Source organism: Gymnoscopelus microlampas, assembly GCF_963454915.1.
Source record: "Gymnoscopelus microlampas genome assembly, chromosome: 17".
In the NCBI taxonomy this organism is placed as follows: Eukaryota; Metazoa; Chordata; class Actinopteri; order Myctophiformes; family Myctophidae; genus Gymnoscopelus; species Gymnoscopelus microlampas.
The window spans coordinates 22,125,211-22,144,993 of record NC_139954.1 but is presented as its reverse complement, the minus strand read 5'-3'; the positions used below and the strand labels follow the sequence as shown (position 1 = coordinate 22,144,993).

At 43.0% G+C, this 19,783-nt stretch overlaps 2 protein-coding genes across 2 annotated transcripts in view; one reads left to right on the top strand and one right to left on the bottom strand.

The window, feature by feature from the left end:
• Positions 1–13,716: 13,716 nt before the first annotated feature.
• LOC311064356 (exosome complex component RRP4-like) lies at positions 13,717–14,568 on the bottom strand (the record flags this gene model as incomplete). The annotated part of the gene is made up of 1 exon (XM_084084188.1): positions 13,717–14,568. The coding sequence occupies one exon, from the start codon at positions 14,566–14,568 to the stop codon at positions 13,717–13,719; it is 852 nt and encodes a 283-aa protein (XP_083940314.1).
• Positions 14,569–19,697: 5,129 nt separating this feature from the next.
• il1rapl1a (interleukin 1 receptor accessory protein-like 1a) overlaps positions 19,698–19,783 on the top strand; it is a gene marked incomplete at both ends in the record, with an annotated part of 186,258 nt that continues 186,172 nt past the window's right edge. Inside the window, one exon of the mRNA XM_084083633.1 lies at positions 19,698–19,779. Within this exon, the coding sequence (XP_083939759.1) occupies positions 19,698–19,779 (82 nt within the window). The remainder of the gene's footprint in view (positions 19,780–19,783) is intronic.

Genomic DNA, 19,783 nt, shown 5'->3' with positions numbered 1-19,783 from the left:
TATATATATATATACAGTATATATACTAGAAAATGTGCTCCTCGGAGCACAGGTCTCCGCCAGTACTGTTCCTGATTAATCCTGTCTTACCTATTTATATTACATATTGTCACGTGTGACTTGACCAATGTTAGCTTGGCTGATGGAAGCTCACTTCAAAAAATATAAATGATTTTTTGAAGTGACAGACCTATTTATAGGTTTCTTTTTCGTCATGCGTCTCACTAGCCAATCAAAGCACACCCTTTCAACATATTGTCACGTGTCACGTGAAGCTTGACCAATGTTAGCTTGGCGGACACACGGAAGGACGGAGACGAAAACATACTCTCCACCTCTGGCGGAGACAATAATACAAACTCCGCGTGTGCCGCGGAGCACCTCCGCAGAGGGTGCTGTGGACCTCTGGAAACATTTTCCAAGCTTGCAGGTGGTGTCATAAAATGTTGCATACTGTATGCTTATAGGGAAGATGAAGTAAGCTCTGTTACCATAGAGATGCACAAGACCATTGATTTCCTTGTTTACGTTTCGTGGTGGTGCTATCGGCGAGTCGTAAAAAGTATGAACTCTGAAAGTTGTTAGACATGTAGTGCGACGTGTCTTTTGACACTCGTCCCTCAAAGCATAAATTGACCTTTATTCTGCGCATAATTAATAATAATAATAATAATGTTACGACCCGAATGCATGCACACAGTCTCAATATCTGTAGCAGAGCCTTTATATAGCCGTGGACTATTTACAGGTGAGGATAAGCATTGACACAGCCCTTTCTACTGTATATTATCTACGTAAAAAGTAAGGTGGATAACCTTACAACAGAGACACACACACACACACACACACACACACACACACACACACACACACACACACACACACACACACACACACACACACACACACACACACACACACACACACACACCGATACACTGTCCTATAATGCTGTTTCTGTTCACTTAAATCCTGTAATAAGATTCAATCAGAGATAACTGGCCTGTTCCCTGCAGGGGCTATTCTTCTCCCTGAGACCCAGGGCAGCAGCACCGGCAAATGGAGACAACACCAGCTGGAGTACAATCAATGATAGTCTCTGCGTGTGTGTGTGTGCGTGTGTGCGTGTGTACGTTTGTGCATGTGTACGCGTGTGTGTGCATGACAAAGTGTTTATGTGCACCCACGTATGTATTTGTGCGTCTGTATGCCTACATTCTTGTGTGTGTGTGTGTGTGTGTGTGTGTGTGTGTGTGTGTGTGTGTGTGTGTGTGTGTGTGTGTGTGTGTGTGTGTGTGTTTGCATTTGTATGGGAAATAAAGATCTGTAGGTGTGCATTGTTTATTGTCGCTGGACTGGATATTGTACCATCTAGCTCAGCAGGGCTGTGTACTGTATTATTTTTCAACAGACATATTGGTATTAGAGTCCCATTGTGATTGTTGCAGTGATTCACTATGCAGTATATACTGTACTGTATTATTACATATTCTAGACATGTGGGCACCGACCTACTCGGGGACCACGCAAGTCGACAATGATGTCAGTCGGGAACGATGCAAGTTGGAAATGCATGCCCCACGTGGCTATCCAATAACCATTGTTGAACCTGTTGTCAGAGTACTCAATGTACACGTTGTTCGAGTACTCATGAGGAACACATCTGTCACTGTGACCAATAAGGTCCGCCCTTAGCTTTTCCGCCATTTTGAGTAGTTTGAAAACCATTTAAATCCGTACTTCTTTTGGCGCATGACAGAAGGCAAACCTTTATGCTTATCAGCAGACTTAAACAGGGCTGCCGTAGCTGAGTGGGTAGAGAGGACGTCTGGGAAACCAACCCGATCGCCAGAGGAAACGTTCTCATTGAACGTTTTTCAACGTTTCTCAAAATGCATAGACTACTGGAAAACCACAAATTCCGCGCATAGCCGCCTCGCATCTCCCCCATTGTGACTAAACCATTTCGGAGGCGCGCAGTCTCAAGGGAATTGTCGCCGTGTGAAGGACCACCGAGCGAGCTAAAGCGAGCGAGTTGCCGTCCTGAACATTGCGACATTCCCTTGAGCCTACTCAGCGGCGTTTGAGTTACGTACCGATAGGCACAGAATCGTAAATTTTGTTGTGGGGACTGCTCTACTTCCGGGTTTATCCGGGTTGCGACTGGTTACGCCCACCGTGGGACTCCCCGTACATATGCACGGAATTTGGGGGTTTCTAGGCGACTATGCACGGAATGACATGCACAAATCCGTGCAATGTATACTAATTCTCTGGCGATCAGGCTGGGGAAACAGAAGGCTATCGGTTTGATTCCTGGCCCGACTAAACCAACGAATAGTCATCAAAAGCTATAGCCTAATTAGAATACTAGTCTATGTCTATGTTGTGTAGATGAAGTGAGCATTTTTTGTCTTGATGACAGAATTTTTAACAGAAGTTTGAAAGCTGCCATTATAAGAAATATGATAAAGAGATACATCATGATATCCACAATCTCTCAAAACTCTTGGCTGTTTCCAGTAATCATTTGTTAATTGCATGGGCTTCTTTCTCTCAAGTTCAGTCTATTCTGTTTCTATAGCTTTTTGCGCCTATTTCATGTTGCGTTTTGCATAATGCATATTGCATTGCTTGGCCCCTATATTGTTGCTTGCAGCTATATTTGTACTTGTTGTCAGAGTACCCCCTGTACCCATTGTCAGAGTACCCAGTACGGGACGGCGCCAGAGTTATGCCCGACACACAATCCTTGAATATAGTGTATATACATGTAGGTGTGTGTGTGTGTGTGTGTGTGTTTGGTGTGTTTGCGTTTGTGTTTGTGTGTGTGTGGGGCAGACAGACAAAGTAAAGCATGTCAGATTTAAGATGCGAGAGTCAATAGAGAGGGCCGTGGAGACTTAACTCATCTACTGTAACTCACATTTGGAGAGAGAGAGTGTGTGTGCGGGGGGGGGGAGATAGCAAGCTTCGTCCACGTTGAATTAAACATTCTCTCAAGGATTCCCTATCCTCCCTCTCTCCATCTGCCCCTTCACTCCCACTGAGTTCTGTCTGATGCTTTCTGCTCGATAACACCTCATCTGCTCGATAAGGCTTTCATACACTATACTTTGCTTTACTGTCTTTGGCGTGTGTGTGTGTGTGTGTGTGTGTGTGTGTGTGTGTGTGTGTGTACAAGGAGGTGACTTTTGGTTGGCCGGCTACTGTTCTGGAACACCCACAAGTTGTTTCTTATTGGTCCAGTTGGCTGCTAAAGCCCATATATATTCTCCCCATGCTGAAACAAAGTGTCTTGAGCTCCTTTTGTAGACAGCCAGCGAGAACATTTTTCCACATCAGTGCACGTCTGTGTTACACTGTCGGCTTTAACCTTACATTGGTAAGTCGCTATAGCGTGCTTCTGTGTGACGTGTGCATTTGTGTGTGAAAGGGTGACTTGCATTGGCTTCACTGTTTTTTTTTAAATATTTATTTGACATGGTTGATCATCGATGACATTGATTATTTTTTTCAGAGATGAACTGGTTGTGTTAATTTAATCTGACATCAGTGTCCTTCCATTTGATTTTCTTAATAGCTTTGTATTATTTCTCCAGGGTACATGGGACTTGAGGTCAGTAATTATCTTCACCTGAAGTTTAATTTGCTTTCGCTTTCCTTACCTTTATCTTCCTCCTCCCCTTCTTCTTCTTCTTCCTCCTGCTTCGTTTCTTCCAGTCTCTCTATTCCCAGCCGGTCCCTAGTCAACCAGAGAATCGATTTTTAAACAGGCAGGGCTCTGGAGACCCGGGCAGAGGGCCATTATTGGCCTCATTTATGCCCCATTGCCACAGCGATGGTTCCACTAGACAATGGGATAGGCTCTGTCACGGATACCACCGCGTAAATGCACATCTCCGCTGAAAACCGCTCAGGCCAGCATTTCGCCGTCTTCAGGGAGCTGTGCGTTTAAAAACCCGCCTGTCGGGTTCGAGGGAATGGGCCAGTGTGCTTCCTCACTAATGTGGGCATATCCAGCAAATTTCACAGTTGTGGGCTGGAGGGGAGTAATATCAGGCATTAAAAGCCAAACTAAGGGTTATTTTCCATAATGTATTCTAGCATCCCTCCCTTCCATTGCTATACCACGAGTGCAATCTGCAGCATAAGGCATATGTTCCCACTGTAAACAGTATAGGCCGCTGATCCCTTGGCTGGGGAATGCGCCTCCCCATCAGATGCTGGATGTGGCTGTCACTGCAGCTCTGCGCTGACTGGAGAGCGAAGCTCCGCCTCTCTCCATGGGATTGAAAGGTTTATAGCGGGGCCTTTGTGTTTGCGGGATGTAGTGTGATTGCATAGCTTAATTGCATAGGGAAATATGGCAGGAGAGCCAATCCCTGTTGATGAGGATTAGATTTAGAGCAAGACGTTGCAGTTGGATTTATATGCACAATAGGCGGCGTGGGACGTGGAATCCAGCGCTGGAACATGTTCTGAGGATGAGCGTGCAAAACATTGTATGACACATTACATGCATGAAGTATGGGCTTCCTAACAGACACGTGTGTTCAGCATTCACAGAGGGCAGAGAGCCCGTTACGAGAGGTGTGTTGGCAGAGCACCAAGCACACAGATGCCCTCAAACGGCAGGAGTCAATATCCCAGACCACTCTTGGCAAATAAAGGCCTATGTGTATGATGCTACACTATAAAAATCCTGAGTGTTAGTTTTAACTCTCTGAGTTATAATTGGATAAATGAACACTGGGGATTTTACTGTGTATTGTGACTATTAGTACCTATTCAGAAGCTTTATTCACTTAGGAAAACCTTTTATTATCTTCTGTCAATCTTCTGTGGAAATGTACTGTAATGGCTTGCAGGGTCAGATCAGGATGAGGAATGCATATTATTGCTTTAGGAATAGGCCTGTTGCAATTATTAGATAATCGCATAATCGTCATAATCGTCAAAATTGTTTTCATGATCCAAAATACATTTTCAAATATGAAAAAAGCTGAAATAGCAGATCTACAAGCTTACAACGTGACGCTTTGTAAGCTTGTTGATGATAATCTATTTCCTCTATTATTTTAAATAATTAAATATGTCTGTAATTTCTTTGTATATTCAAGTTATTTGATTACGGAGCCTAAAAGCCCAACAGAATTGTAACTTTTATTCATGCTCCAGTTTTCAACGACAGAAACACAATTACATCGTTAATCGCAATTATGTGTATGACAATTAATCGTCAACATAAATTTTGTAACGGTGACAGCCCTATTTAGGAATGAAAAATGATGGAATAAATGTGGTGAGAGGCACCAGTGGAGGGGATGTGTCTTCTGTACTAATAATATTCTGACCTGTCTTTACAAAGCTTGAGGAAAATCACAGTCAATATTTAAAAATACAATTTGCTTCTCTGAGACAGTAAAAACACAGGGTTCAGTCCTCCAGATTGGTGTTCATGGCAAATGACTTTGACGTTTATTGGAAAGCTTGTCTTGGATGCATTATGGTAGTTTTACTTATGCAAGTTGGCAAAACAAGGAGTTGAAAAGATTGACAACAGGAGAAGGTGTCTAGCCTTATTGCTTGATTTTGTGTCTGCCTGGTAATTACGGTGAACTCATCACTCCACTGAGGGGCAGGGTTGCAGACTCACAACTGACTCAGAAGGGTTTGAGAGCTGAAGTACTTTACACATCATACACACTGTGAAACATGCTTTTTTATGATTACTTGAGTGAACGTAGAAAGAAGGAAACGGGATGGAGCGGTGGGGGCAGAGGCACAGTGTCTCATGTGCCCGCGTGTGTGTGGTACCTGCATACTTATACTCAGTGGTTGAAAAAGTACTCACATTTTTTTACTTAAGTAAAAGTATCAATACCGCAATGTAGAGTGAAAGTCCAAAATTCAAAATTTACTTGAGTAAAAGTACAAAAGTATTGGTATCAAAATGTACTTCAAGTACCAAAAGTAGAAAGTATGCAGAATGTCCCATTTCACAAGTTTTCAAATGTAGAAAATGTATACAAATCTTTTGAAACTAGCAGATCTACAAGCTCACAATGCATCGCGACGCATTGTGAGCTTGTAGATCTGCTATTTTCAAATGGCCGAAATGTAGGGCTGAATGTTTCGTAATAATAATCAAAATCTACAAAGGAACTATAGTAACTAAAGTTTTAAAATAATTGTTGTGGAGTAAAAGTACAATATTTGCCTCTGAGATGTAGTGGAGTAGAAGTAAAAGTACTGAAAATTGGAAATACCCCAGTAATGTAAAAGTACCTCAGAATTGTACGTAAGTACAGTACTTGAGTAAATGTACGTAGTTACTTTACACCACTGCTTATACTGTGCACACCTTTTGTGTGTACAGTACATGACCGTACATACACTTGTGGCTGTTCTCGCGCATTTCTAGACTAGTCAGCAAGTGGTGTGGCTGCCCCCAGTGGGGTGTGAGCTGTAAGTGGGTGAGGAAAGCATTGGCCTCCTGCTCTCCATCAAAGACAGCATTGACTGGAACCATGAGTGCATCTCCGCAGGCAGTCGGCCTTGCTTGGACAGCTGACAATGGGCTCAGGCATAGGAAACTAGCCGAGAGCAGTCAACAACCACTGGGGGAAATCTCTCTCCTGCTGGGGGGGAATGTGTCTACCCTGAACTCACTCACAGGGACCAGTGGCTCTACTCGTGACTGATCACATGCAAATGACAAGTCCTTCCTGTGACTACAGTGAATTAACAGTGTGCACAGTGTACGTGTTAAAATAAAAAAAAAGTGCAGTTCGTGCACGGGTGCGTGCGCGTGTGTGTCCTGGGCGGCCGGAACAGCAGTGTGGGGGAGGGGGTTGGCTCCAAATCTTGGGGTAATTAATCTCACTCAGTGAAGAGGTGCATGTTGGGACTGAGGCAGTGCATAGCTCACCGCCCCTTGCTCGTTAACCCTGAGCACCTATGGCCAGCCTCTGGAGATTAACGGGGGGGACCGCCCATGGTCAACCGTGGTCAGACGTGCTTGACGAATGCTCGGTCAGCCTTCCATGAAGCTTGTTCTTTATCCAGTGGCAACGACTTGCATCATGGCTGCAAAATAACACTCCCTGGCCTAGGCCTGTCACAATTATTACATAATCGCCTAACATTACATTTTCAAACATTGTCAAAAATAGTGAAAATATAGCAGATCTACAAGCTCACAATGCATCACAGTGCAATGCGTTGTGAGCTTGTAGATCGGCTATTTCCACTACTTTTTTAATGTTGAGTGTGAAATGATTAAATATGACCTATTTTGACTTACATTATTTATTTTGATTATTGGTATCAGTCATTTCTTTGTATATTTAAGTTATTTGTCACATCTGCCCCGTGCGATTTTCTTTACAAAGCCTGAAAGCCAAACAGAAATATAATTTTTATGTTTCAAAGTTCAATGGAAAAACTCAATTAAATTGTTAATCGCAATTATTTGTATGACAATTAATCGTCTAGTAAAATGTTACGATCATGACAGCCCCAGTGGCAACAACTTGAATTATGGCTACAAAATGACACTCCCTCCGAGGACTTGACTCACCCGGCTGTGATACATCTGGCAGGAATAGGAACCGCATACTTTCTTAGCAATGACTCACATACATGCACAGATGACAAAAAATAATATAAATAAAATAATAATTTGGCAGTGGCAGTGGTATAGCATTAGATGGGCCCTGCGTCACTCACTACCATTCCAAGTGTGATGCTCCTTGACACAGTGGCACAGAATCCTGTGACTCACTCCTGTGTGTGTGTGTGTGTGTGTGTGTGTGTGTGTGTGTGTGTGTGTGTGTGTGTGTGTGTGTGTGTGTGTGTGTGTGTGTGTGTGTGTGTGTGTGTGTGTGTGTGTGTGTGTGTGTGTGCGCGCGCGCCCGTGTGTGCGTGCGTGCGTGCGTGCGTGCTATTGGTATACATTTTCAAGTATTGAGTGTGTTTATGTATTTGCTGTGTAAACAAAAATATGAATTTGGCATCACTTTCTGAAGCCCATGTATATAATACACACCTATAATGCATTATAATCTGTTTATAACACTATACAATCACAGTTATAAGCACCCACGATTGTGATTGTGATTCAACTGTATCTGCTGCTATTATCGTCTGCAAATGTTTCTCCACTTGCACTAGAAGCATGCCTCATTTTATGGCTATTTTAACCACACACTAGAGACTGATTCTATATCTATATCTGCTGCTATTTCTTATCTGCTGCAAAAGTTTCTCTACCTGCTGCACAAGGAGCAGTTCTGCCTCATTTTATTACTATTTTAACCATGCACCTTATCTTCGTCTATGACATTGCTTGTGCTATTGATGTTTAACAATAATTGACATTGTGCCTTGTTGTTATTTCTTTGTTTCCTTCCTTCTCTATTCTTTACCTTTTTCTTGAAAGTGCAAAATGTTAGGAGCCTGTGCAAGAACAAATTTCATGATACGTCAATAAAGTTGAATCTGAACTCATTGATTTATAACAAATTAATCATAAAAGATTCATCATTATAAAGCATGTTATACTGACTTGTAAGGTTAAGTGTAAATGCATTCTAATTACTCTATATGATTATAATTATAAATTGTCATAAGTACTCATAATGCTTCAAGTCATAGCACAAAGCATTTTACAGTGACTTGCAGCACCCAATGACCTCTTATAGTGACTTATAATCACACTATAATGCATTATAACAATGCATTATTATTATTATTAGGTTTCGAGAGCCTATCAGGCTTCGAACCCTATTACATCTCTACACTTTCATTATTATTCTTCCGCCGGTTTTGCCAGTTCTGGCCTAACCGCCTGGTCACTTTTTATGAAATTCGGCAATATGGTAGAGGGCTATGCCAAACGGCGAAAACCCGAAACTCACAAACATTGGCCAAAGGGTGGCGCTGTAGCACTCAATTGAAATATGCCAACTTTGAACAGGTACAACTCATGCCCTGTTTGACCCACAGCCATGAAACTTCGATGCACACATGCGTCTCCTCATGCCTAACAACTTTCACTGTTTGACTTTTGACCTCTGACCTTTAGATCTCCCACCATTTCGAATTCTATGAAAAGCAGTAAAAAGCAGTAAAAAAATCACTTCTCCTGGGATTTATGAGCAATCTGTACGAAACTGTATACACATGAACTTTGGACCAATGCCGACAAACGTAACTTAGCGGATTTTCCATAAGTGAAAACGTTAAGCTTTTATAAGCCAATGAAAATTGCAGCTTTTTTTAAATTATTCATCTGCCCCTAACACATACATGCAGACTCACATTTGTTTGACACTTTGCAATATTGTAGAGGGTCCTTCCAAGTATCACTGAAACCAATCTTACTCCAATTGGTCAAAGGGGGGCGCTATAGCAATTTTTTGAAAATGCAAACTTTAAACAGGCAAAAGTCATGCCTCGTTTGGCCGACAGCCGTTAAACCTGCTTACACATGTGCCTTGACTCATGAGGAACACATGTATCACTTTGACCAGTAAGCTCTGCCCTTAGATTGTCTGCAATTTTGAGCAGTTTGAAAAACATTTAAATCCAGGATTTCTGAGCAATTTGCATGAAACTGTGTCAAATACATGTTTGAGGCCCTTTTTCACAGGTTCAGGTGTGTTGGTTCAATAGCTTGATCGCTTAATCATCTGCCTTGAAACCATAGGGTAGCCGGTTCGAATCCCACCTCAGGTAGACTTAATTATAATTGCATTGCACACAACATGACTATATCAATGAATACATGTGCAATTGTTAAAGATGACGAGAAATGAATACTTGAAAGTAGTTATTTTCAATGTATGACGTACTTCATTCGCCCTTTTGTTTTGTGTTGTTGGATTCTCCTTTCTCACTATCTGATGCTGTCGATTCAATAGCTCCACCAGTAGAGTGTGAGAGTGTCAACAGACACCATCAGGGAGGCCATATCTCTAGCTCAATGAGAAGAGAGGCAGCCTGTGAATCCATAGGTCGCTGGTTCGATCCCTGTCCCCAACAATGCGTTGAGGTGATCATCATTTGGAATTCCCCCTATTCCCATGGATTGGATCCACCCCTCTCACTCATCACCAATCACACCTGCCACATGCACAGTACAATTTTTAGGTACTTTTACTTTACTACTCTACTCTACTGCAATTACAGCAGATGACAGCTTTAGTTACTTGTTACTTTGCAGATGTAATTATTAATACAACACCTACAGTAACCACATACAGCCGATCTACAATGTGACGCGTTATGAGCTTGTATGTATATAATAAGCAACCCATGCTGTATGATAACTTACCACATATGAAATCCAATTCTGTCTATCCAATGGCTCAGTCTGTACTGTGGCCATAGCTGAGTGGTTAGTGAGCCCACCTAGGGAGCCAGAGGCCCTGGTTGCCCCAGGTACGATTCCAGGCCAGGCCAGCAAATGTGTCGATGAAATGAAATTTGTCCCTGAGCAAGACTCTTAACCCCTAATTGCTCACAGGCCCTCATTGGAAACAAGACCGCAAGGACTTTCATGAACGGACCTGGAATTATCCTTATCCTTTACACTGTCTACCCACAAGTCTATAGGTCCCTGGTTCAAACCTCAATTTAACCGGTCCAAATATAATTTACTGAACAAAAATCATGACTTTGTTAATTAATGCATGTGTTCACTTCTTCTCTCTCGCTCTCTCTCTTACTGCCTCTCTTTCTCACTGCCTCTCTCTCTCTCTCCCTCTCTCTCTCTCTCTCTCTCTCTTTCTTTTCTCTCTCTCTCTCTCTCTCTCTCTCTCTCTCTCTCTCTCTCTCTCTCTCTCTCCCCTTCTCTCTCTCTCTCCCTCTCCCTCTCCCTCTCCCTCTCTCTCTCTCTCTCTCTCTCTGTCACTGTCTGTCTGTCTGCCAGTCTGCCACTCTGTCACTGTCTGTCTGTCTGCCAGTCTGCCACTCTGTCACTGTCTGTCTGTCTGTCTGTCTGCCAGTCTGCCAGTCTGCCACTCTGTCACTCTGTCACAGTCTGTCTGTCTGCCAGTCTGCCACTCTGTCACTGTCTGTCTGTCTGCCAGTCTGCCACTCTGTCACTGTCTGTCTGTCTGCCAGTCTGCCACTCTGTCACTGTCTGTCTGTCTGCCAGTCTGCCAGTCTGCCACAGTCTGTCTGTCTGCCAGTCTGCCACTCTGTCACTGTCTGTCTGTCTGCCAGTCTGCCAGTCTGCCACTCTGTCACAGTCTGTCTGTTTGTCTGTCTGCCACTCTGTCACTGTCTGTCTGTCTGCCAGTCTGCCACTCTGCCACTCTGTCACAGTCTGTCTGTTTGTCTGTCTGCCACTCTGTCACAGTCTGCCAGTCTGCCAGTCTGTCACAGTCTGCCAGTCTGCCACTCTGTCACTGTCTGTCTGTCTGTCTGTCTGCCAGTCTGCCAGTCTGTCACAGTCTGTCTGTCTGCCACAGTCTGTCACAGTCTGCCAGTCTGCCAGTCTGCCACTCTGTCACAGTCTGCCAGTCTGCCACTCTGTCAAAGTCTGCCAGTCTGCCAGTCTGCCACTCTGTCACAGTCTGCCAGTCTGCCACTCTGTCAAAGTCTGCCAGTCTGCCAGTCTGCCAGTCTGCCACTCTGTCACAGTCTGCCAGTCTGCCATTATTCTCGAAACCGCTCATTGCTGCTTGCAGCTATATTTATTATTATTATTATTATACAATATAATAATAATATTATTCAGCAAATATTAATTTTATGATTGACCTTATAAGTTATTGTAAAGTGCTTTATAATACGTTATTTTGATTATTGTTATAAAGCATTAGGAGTACTTATGAGTGCTTATAACTTCAACCATGCAGTGTTACAATCAGATTATAATGAATTATAAGTATGTTTATAATGCATTATAGATATAGACTTCATAGAAAGTGTTAAACAAATTGCCCTGAGCCACTCTATGCTTGGCAGACTGTCTTCCTATGTTGATCTTAAAAAGGAAGGAGAAAAAAAGCCTTCAGTCATTTCGCAAAATAGCAAAAAATGTCTTGTGTCATTTTGGTATAATTACACCTACTAAGATGAATACAGAATGAGGGTGAAAGTGAGAGAGCTGCATCTGTGACTCACTTGCACATGCAAGTGCAGTTTCTTTTGAATAATGCAGACTTAGTTTATGCGTTAACGTCGAGGCATGTATCTCTCTGCCTCTCTCTGACATGTTTGACCCCGTACCATTTTATCAGTCAGCTTGTGTTTATCTCTGTTTAGCCTCGTGAGCCAGTCTCTTGTTTCACTCTGGCTTCACTTCATTCAACAGAGCTGTCTGTATGACTGCATAGGTAGTTCATATGTAAAAAGCTCTTTATTGCTATGAATAATGTAACAATTTGGGGACTAAAGATGGTACGCATGCACACACATACCATGAAAGCAACACGGCTGTATGTCACTGGATGAAAGGGTATTTTCTCCACTTAGCGAAAGTCCAATGAACTGGGATTTTTTTTCTCTCCATGAAATATTGAACAAATACCACAACAGCGGATAAAAAAATGCACTATGTCCTTTTGAAATGAACAAAATGACAACACGATGAGTAAACATGTACACACGTACAGTGATATACTGTATTTCATATCAGCAGAACTTTTTTATTTTTATTTTAGATTGCCTGCATTTTCTTTTCTGCCAGTGGGGGCCTCAGAGCCACTTCCAGTAAACCACTATGAAGACATACTTTACCTACATCTACAGTGCACAAGCTACCATTGAATTGGATTAAGTCCCTAAATCACATGATCAATCATCCACAGCACGCTGTGCCAAGATGGCGGCATATACGTGCACGTGCACTCCTCTGCGTCCTGCATACTGTAGCAAAAGCAGCTGCACCGTCTTTAAAGCCACACACACACACACACACACACACACACACACACACACACACAGGTGGACATCAAGGCTCCTCGTGGCTATGCAGTAGGTTATCTTATAATGGGGATATTCTATGTGTCTCATGGTCGAAATAATCCTCAAGAGATAAGGAACTGGACAAATAGTAGTTTGATAGACACAGAAGTACAGCATACAGTATAATACATACAGTATGCACATGCACACACACGAACGCGGGCACACACACACACACACACACACACACACACACACACACACACACACACACACACACACACACACACACACACACACACACACTAGCTGAGCACACACATAGAGAGAGCTTCCTAGGACAAATAGTGTGAGGTGATAATTGAATTTTGGAAACATTAGGGTTGGAAGGGAGGGAAACGGTTATCCAGGGAGATACAGTACACTCCTGTAACAATGGCAACAGACAATAGATTCCTCTGCCTTCCCTTCAGGGCGTATGCAGGCAGTGCAGTGCTGCCTGTGCCTCTCATTTTCTGGTGCAAAGCAGCAGGCAAATGGCATTTGTATGTGTATATGTATGTTTGCGAGATAGTGCGTGTGCATGTACAGTATTGTGTGTACTTGTGTGTGCGTGTGAGCTTCATCGACCACTGAAGCATGGATATATCGTTCTCTGCCGTTGTGTGTGAAGCTCCCAGTCAGTACCTACTGCTGATTTGGCCACAGTTAACCTGTAGTCCCCTCATCCAGTTATACTTCCATGTCATATTGGTATTAAGACAGGTAGGATGGGGTTTAATTTCACTGTCCCTATCTCTCCTGTTCTATCAGCTTCTGTTGTGTCATCATCACAATCTCCTCCATCACCTCTGGTTTTAAAATGTCTTTAACCTGGTGATGAAGAGAAGACTCATAGCAGTAGGAAACACTGGTGTCATATAGTTGGATTTTGTGTGCAGACAAGGCTAGTAAGCAGTTCCTCAACCGTGAGATCACTTCTCGATCTGACAGAGATACCTCCTCGTCCTGGTGTGATGTGGTTGGGTACAGCCACACAAAGCCATTGTTTCCCAGAATGATGGATGCTCCACAAGGAAGGTCGTGGAAATGGGTTTTTTGCCTCTTGATCAGGGAAGGAGAGATCTGCACCAACACTCCTTGACCTAGCTTTCCATACTTTAAACTGCGGGTGTGAAGCAATAGGGCTCCATCTGAAAAGGCGGACTGTACCTCTGCACTTATGAGATCTCCTTCCTGGAGGTAGTCCCTCATGGTTAGTTCATCTTCTGCTGATCTTCTCCTCAGTTCTCCTCCAGGCAGATTAACTGAAGATAGCAGGAGAACCGAGTCCAGTCGGGAGTTGATCTCCACCTTCCAACGTTTCTGCTGCACTTCAGTGATTCGACCAACCACCACATCTCCAACTTCTCCATAGTATCTTGTCTTAAGAGGTCTGACACAGATCAGTTTGTCTACTCTTTGCACCTCTCCAGCAACAGACGCTGTCAGATTCTCATCATCCATGTAAGTACCATGACCCCTCATAAAACCCGAGTCTGAAGTGATCACATCACCGGGGACAACCAGATCCTTTCGATCTAGAGAGGTTTTAGACAGTGAAACCTGTTTCCGAATAACTGGTAATCTCATGTCAGCAGCCATGCTTGTTGCGGTTCAGTGTCTATGAGCGCTTGTCACTATTTCGAGTTTACATGAACGGCGTGACCGGTGCTGTTTTCTGCCCCGAGGTGACTCAACGCTCTAATACAAGGCTCTTAGTGGACCTCCATGAGCTTGTGACATCACAGAGCCGTGTCAGAGGGTGACATCAACAGTGACACCATTCAAGGTTTATATAACTGTCCGTGCACCAGAATAGTCTCCATATATGGGCATGTCACGTTTGTGACGGGGATTCAGGTTGTAGCATTTAGTGGCATGTGAAGTGGTGATGAAGGTGTGGGGGTGATGGGTTCATTAGACTGTTGCTTCAACAGCATCACACTAATTACCTGTTCCTCCCATGTCGCCCCGGAAACTAAAGAGCCTGGTTGGTTGTCGTGAAATGAGACCCAATCTTCAGAATAAAGGAGTCGAGCCGTTTGGCCCTGCAGGAAGATGTGTGGGTAGTGGTATTGGGGGAGGGGGGACTGAATTAAAATGTGACTGGTTTATTATTTAAGCACAGAGTGTGTTCGCTCGATGAGCTCGACAAAATGATGATCAAATGATTTCAGAGTTTAAGAAAAAAGAATACAGCTTAGCTCAACTACTGACCGTACGTTTTATGTGGGAAACATGGAGTCTGGGAATTTAGCAACTAGTGAATTTAGCAACTTGTGTTTTCACAGCCTTGTATATTACAGTAACTGTGCTTTCACAGTCAGCCTGTCCATCAACAAGCTCTCGGTGCTGGGAAGGGTGGACACATAGGGGGAACTAGTCTGACCTCCGTGGCTCTCTTGTTTTGGCAGCTGCTTTTTCAGAGTTTGTTTGTGTGGCAGCTACAACCTCTGTAAGGAAAGGGACTGGGGGAAAGGAGAGCAAGGAGAAGTGAGGGAAGATGAGGTATGCTTTGGGGGGTGTACAATGGCCCTCTGTGTGAGGGGACAGGAGGCTGGTGATGTCATGGCTGGCAGGAGTCGGGTCCCACTGAGCTTGGGAAGGCGTGACGAGCCTGAGACACACATGAGCATGGCTGACTTTGTCCTCTTGGATCACACTGTGACAGAGAACTTCTCAGACCCACGGGCAGCTAACCAGCAAAGCCAGTCAACAGCCAGCCAATCAGCGAGCAAATGCTCCCATTATCCTTCATCAGGACATGCTCTGCAAGTCAAACTGCCAGCCAGTCCTATAACGGAAGAGGCGGCAATGTGTCACTTTGAATTTTTACGCAAATCGGTCTCTTTTTTATTATAATCATATACACAATTATTCCATAATATGCTCTCTGGCTCTTACTCCATGTTCACAAATACTGGACAATATTGCCCGAAAAGATACAAGATACAATGTTTGTGTGTACAGTATATGTGTAGAAAGGAGAATAAGTCATAATGAAAAACGACTCCAAGTATCTACACTGACCTCTAAAGGGTTCCAACCTCTTTGGGACTATTTCTCTCGTTGATGATTTGTGTGCGTGCACAGCAGCCATAAACTCACAGCAGGTTTTACAACCACGGCCAAAAACACACATTTTCTGCAGGACTGACGAGCTTATCGGCAAGCGTTTTTTTAAAGGCCTTTTAGTCAAACAAAGAGCCGCCAATCCTTCAGCTGTGGCATTTGCCAGAACGTTATTGGCAGAGAGGTGTTTTTCGGCTGAGCGGCGTTTCCTAGAAGAATGGCCTTGAGGGGGAGAGAAAGGCTTCTTTTCACAGCGGGCCTCACGAGTGTCATGTAAACACACACACGGAGAGAGGCTCCTTTCATTAGCTATGCTAATCTGTGGCGCACGTGACTCGCCACAGGCTCCAGAGGTCCTTCCTGGCTGAGGCTCTCTGTGCCATGTCGGCCTCAGTCTCTAAAGGCCAGGGTTCCATCTTCTCCTTTCTGGTTCATTGGCTTAATTTGTTCTGTATTCCTCTTTCTCAAATAGTTAGATTGAGCAGCGATGTGGATCTGACCCCACCCTGATCTCTCTCTTCACTTCCCATCATTGTGTGGATATAATTTATATGCTCTTGGATGTCTCCGCTTCTCTTCATCTTGCATCTCCACACTAACTGGCAACTTTGATGGAGCAGTGGATGTTGACCGCCACCTCTATACAATGTTATAAACTTGCTGGAAATTGTAATGACGATGGTGAGATGTCTGATAAAACAAAGAATTTGGTGTACAATTTCAATGTGTCTCTGAAAGTGCTGAAACTAAGTCACTTCTGTCACGTCCCACTCTGTGGTTGCACATATACAGGGGCGGCCGTAGCTGAGCGGGTAGAGGCTGCCTGGGAAACAGATGCATCTCTGGTTTGCGTCCCGGCCCAGGTCTACGTGTTGCTGCTCCCAGAGGCGCTGCCCCCGTACCTCATGTCACTGTATTTGCATGTTATACAGTGGCAAATATCACAAAGTAGTGCAGTCCAAATTATTATTATTCTTTTGCACTTGACTTTTATTTCCATTTTCATCCATTATGTAATCTTATTACATGATGATGGACATACATATGCACACACACAAAACAAAAATTGCGTCACACATTTAACAGGGCATCAGACATATTAAAGAAAATTACAAAGGCATCACAGACACAGGCGACTAAAAAACAGTATTCTAACTAGAAAAAGTGCTCCTTGTAGCACGGGTCTCCGCCAGGTCAGGTTGGTTATTGTGGGCCAGCAATGTACGGTATTCAGTCATTATAGAGGTGAGTGGAATCTGTAGAAGTTGAGGGATTAATGTAGTTGACGTTATTGCCAATCAGGATGAAATATGAAAAATCTGGTTCGTCTTGATCACATTACTTTAGACATAATGCGTACCGATTTGCGTGATGTTTTGACAAAATGTGTAGCAGTATTATATATTTTTTCTATTACAAAAATCTGCCTCCTTGTGGCGTTATAATAGGCCAATGTGAAAAGGGTGGCATTACTTCCTCTGCCTTTCACGGCAATCAGACACTGCGTTCATGATTTGAGGCATTTTGTTCAAAGCTAACCAACTTTAGATGTCAATCTTAGCCAATCAGGATGGAATAGGAAAAATCGGACAGATCTGTGTTGATCACATGACTAGAGATAATGTGTACCGATTTGCGTGATGTTTGGATACAATCTGTTGGAGTAATATAATATATATATTTTTTTTAATCGGCCTCCTGGTGGCGCTGTAAAGGCAGTTGTGAAAAATGCAGGGCAGAGATTTTACTACTTACGGTATCTCTAGGGAGTGTGTGTGCAAAGTTTCACACCAATCGGTCCAATATACTGTAGGTAAAAGTCGAATTGGCCTGATGTTATATAGTCAGGGATATTAGCAGAAAGATTTCCAATCTTGGAATGAATTCCTTACCAAAAAAAATCTTCACCAATGTGTTTGTAAAAGTGACTAGTAACACATCTCACAAAGACTGAAATGCAGTTTCCCTAGGAGAATTTTTGACAGCTGCTGAAAGTTGGGGTACCCACCATAACCTTATGTGGGAGGGAAAAAAAATCTGTTTTAAGTACAGTAGCATGTGAGGGGTCAAACTAGGGTGTTTTTATGATTCAGAATCCATTGCAAGCATTTGTTTTGCACCAAAACCACTCCTTGGGCTAAAAACGGGCCAATCTCAATGGGCTTTTTACACAAAAAGTATACTAAGGATGGCTGTGGCCGTTTTTAGCCCAAGGAGTGGTTTTGGTGCAAAACAAATGCTTGCAATGGATTCAGTGGATTCAGTCAAATCGGACATATCCATCTTGATCACATGACTACTGTATATACTATACTGTAGATACGTGTACCAATTTAATATATAATAATATAAAAAAATGGCCTCCTGGTGGCGCTATAGCAGGCCGATGTGAAACATTTGGGGCAGAGGTTGCTCTTTCTGAAATCACAGCTCTCTGCGATGCATTTATTGTGAAAATTAATATTGCAATCATGATACAAAAACAATACATTGTGCAGCCCTAATGGTTTCTAACCCAAACTCTGCTTTTTAAATCCTCTGCTGGGAGTCAATGACTGTTGGAATGGATAGATGGCATGTTTTGTAGGCTTTGACCATCATCTATGCTGTAAACTGTTCCTTGATGAGCACATTTTTCATTTTACATCAAATCTCTACATTTCAGGGACTGAACGTTAAAGGGTAATTACTGCATCGGGCAGAAACCTTGTATCTCCATCTTCATATTTCATATTTGTTGCTTTTTTCATAAATGAATGCCTTATTCTATACAGTACTTTATTGTACGATGACACGGAAAAGTAGTGAAAATAGTCCATCTCGAAGTTCATAATGCTTTGCTTCGCGACACGTTGTAACATTTTAAATGTTTGTTTTTGTAAGTGTATTTGCCCAAAATAGGGACACCAGGTTTAAAGTTGTGAAGTCTGTCTGTAGGTTTTATAAATATTTAACCTATAAAAAATATTAACGAGAGCTTGTTATCAAATAATAACTACATTGGATCCATTGAAGAATGCAGTTGCGAAACAAATGCATTGAAGAAAAGTTTTTGACATACAAGGTTTTCAACTGACACCAACGACATGTTGAGTGAGTCGTTTTATACCCAAGAAGACGAGCGGTCGAGAATGAACCACCTTAATCAATTATTCTGATGTACGAGCCCCCTGGAAAGTGTATTGGGGGATTTGCCGTGTCTTCGTAAGTCACAAGGCGATCATTTGAAATCCCCCTCAACCGCAAGGTCTCTTCCATTTTTAATGAAGCCGGCGATTAAAAATTGTGTTACACATGTAATTATGTCTTTTATTGATTCGTCAGCGTCTAAGCGGATGGTATCCCATGAAATATATCCCTGCTATGATAACCTGTCTCAATTGCATTCATGAGAGTAAAATCATTAAAACAAAGACCCCCGGGGGGATATGGAAAATGGTGTTTTGACATGTGTGTGTGCATGCATGTTTGGGTGTACAATATCTTCTGCACTGACTCTCTCTTGTCAGCAGAGACAAGGGGTTACTTTATTCTCTTCAAACAGTGACTGATAGCGCTCTCTTTCTCTCTCTCTCTCTCTCTCTCTCTCTCTCTCTCTCTCTCTCTTCACATCATTCCCTCCTTTCCTTATCACCTCCAGGCTGTGAGGACAGGGGAAGATGAGACCGCCCAGTCCTCTGTTGATCCTGCTCTACACCACGCTATCCCAGAGTGTGAAGGTAGTTTCCAAGAGAGGCTCAGGTAT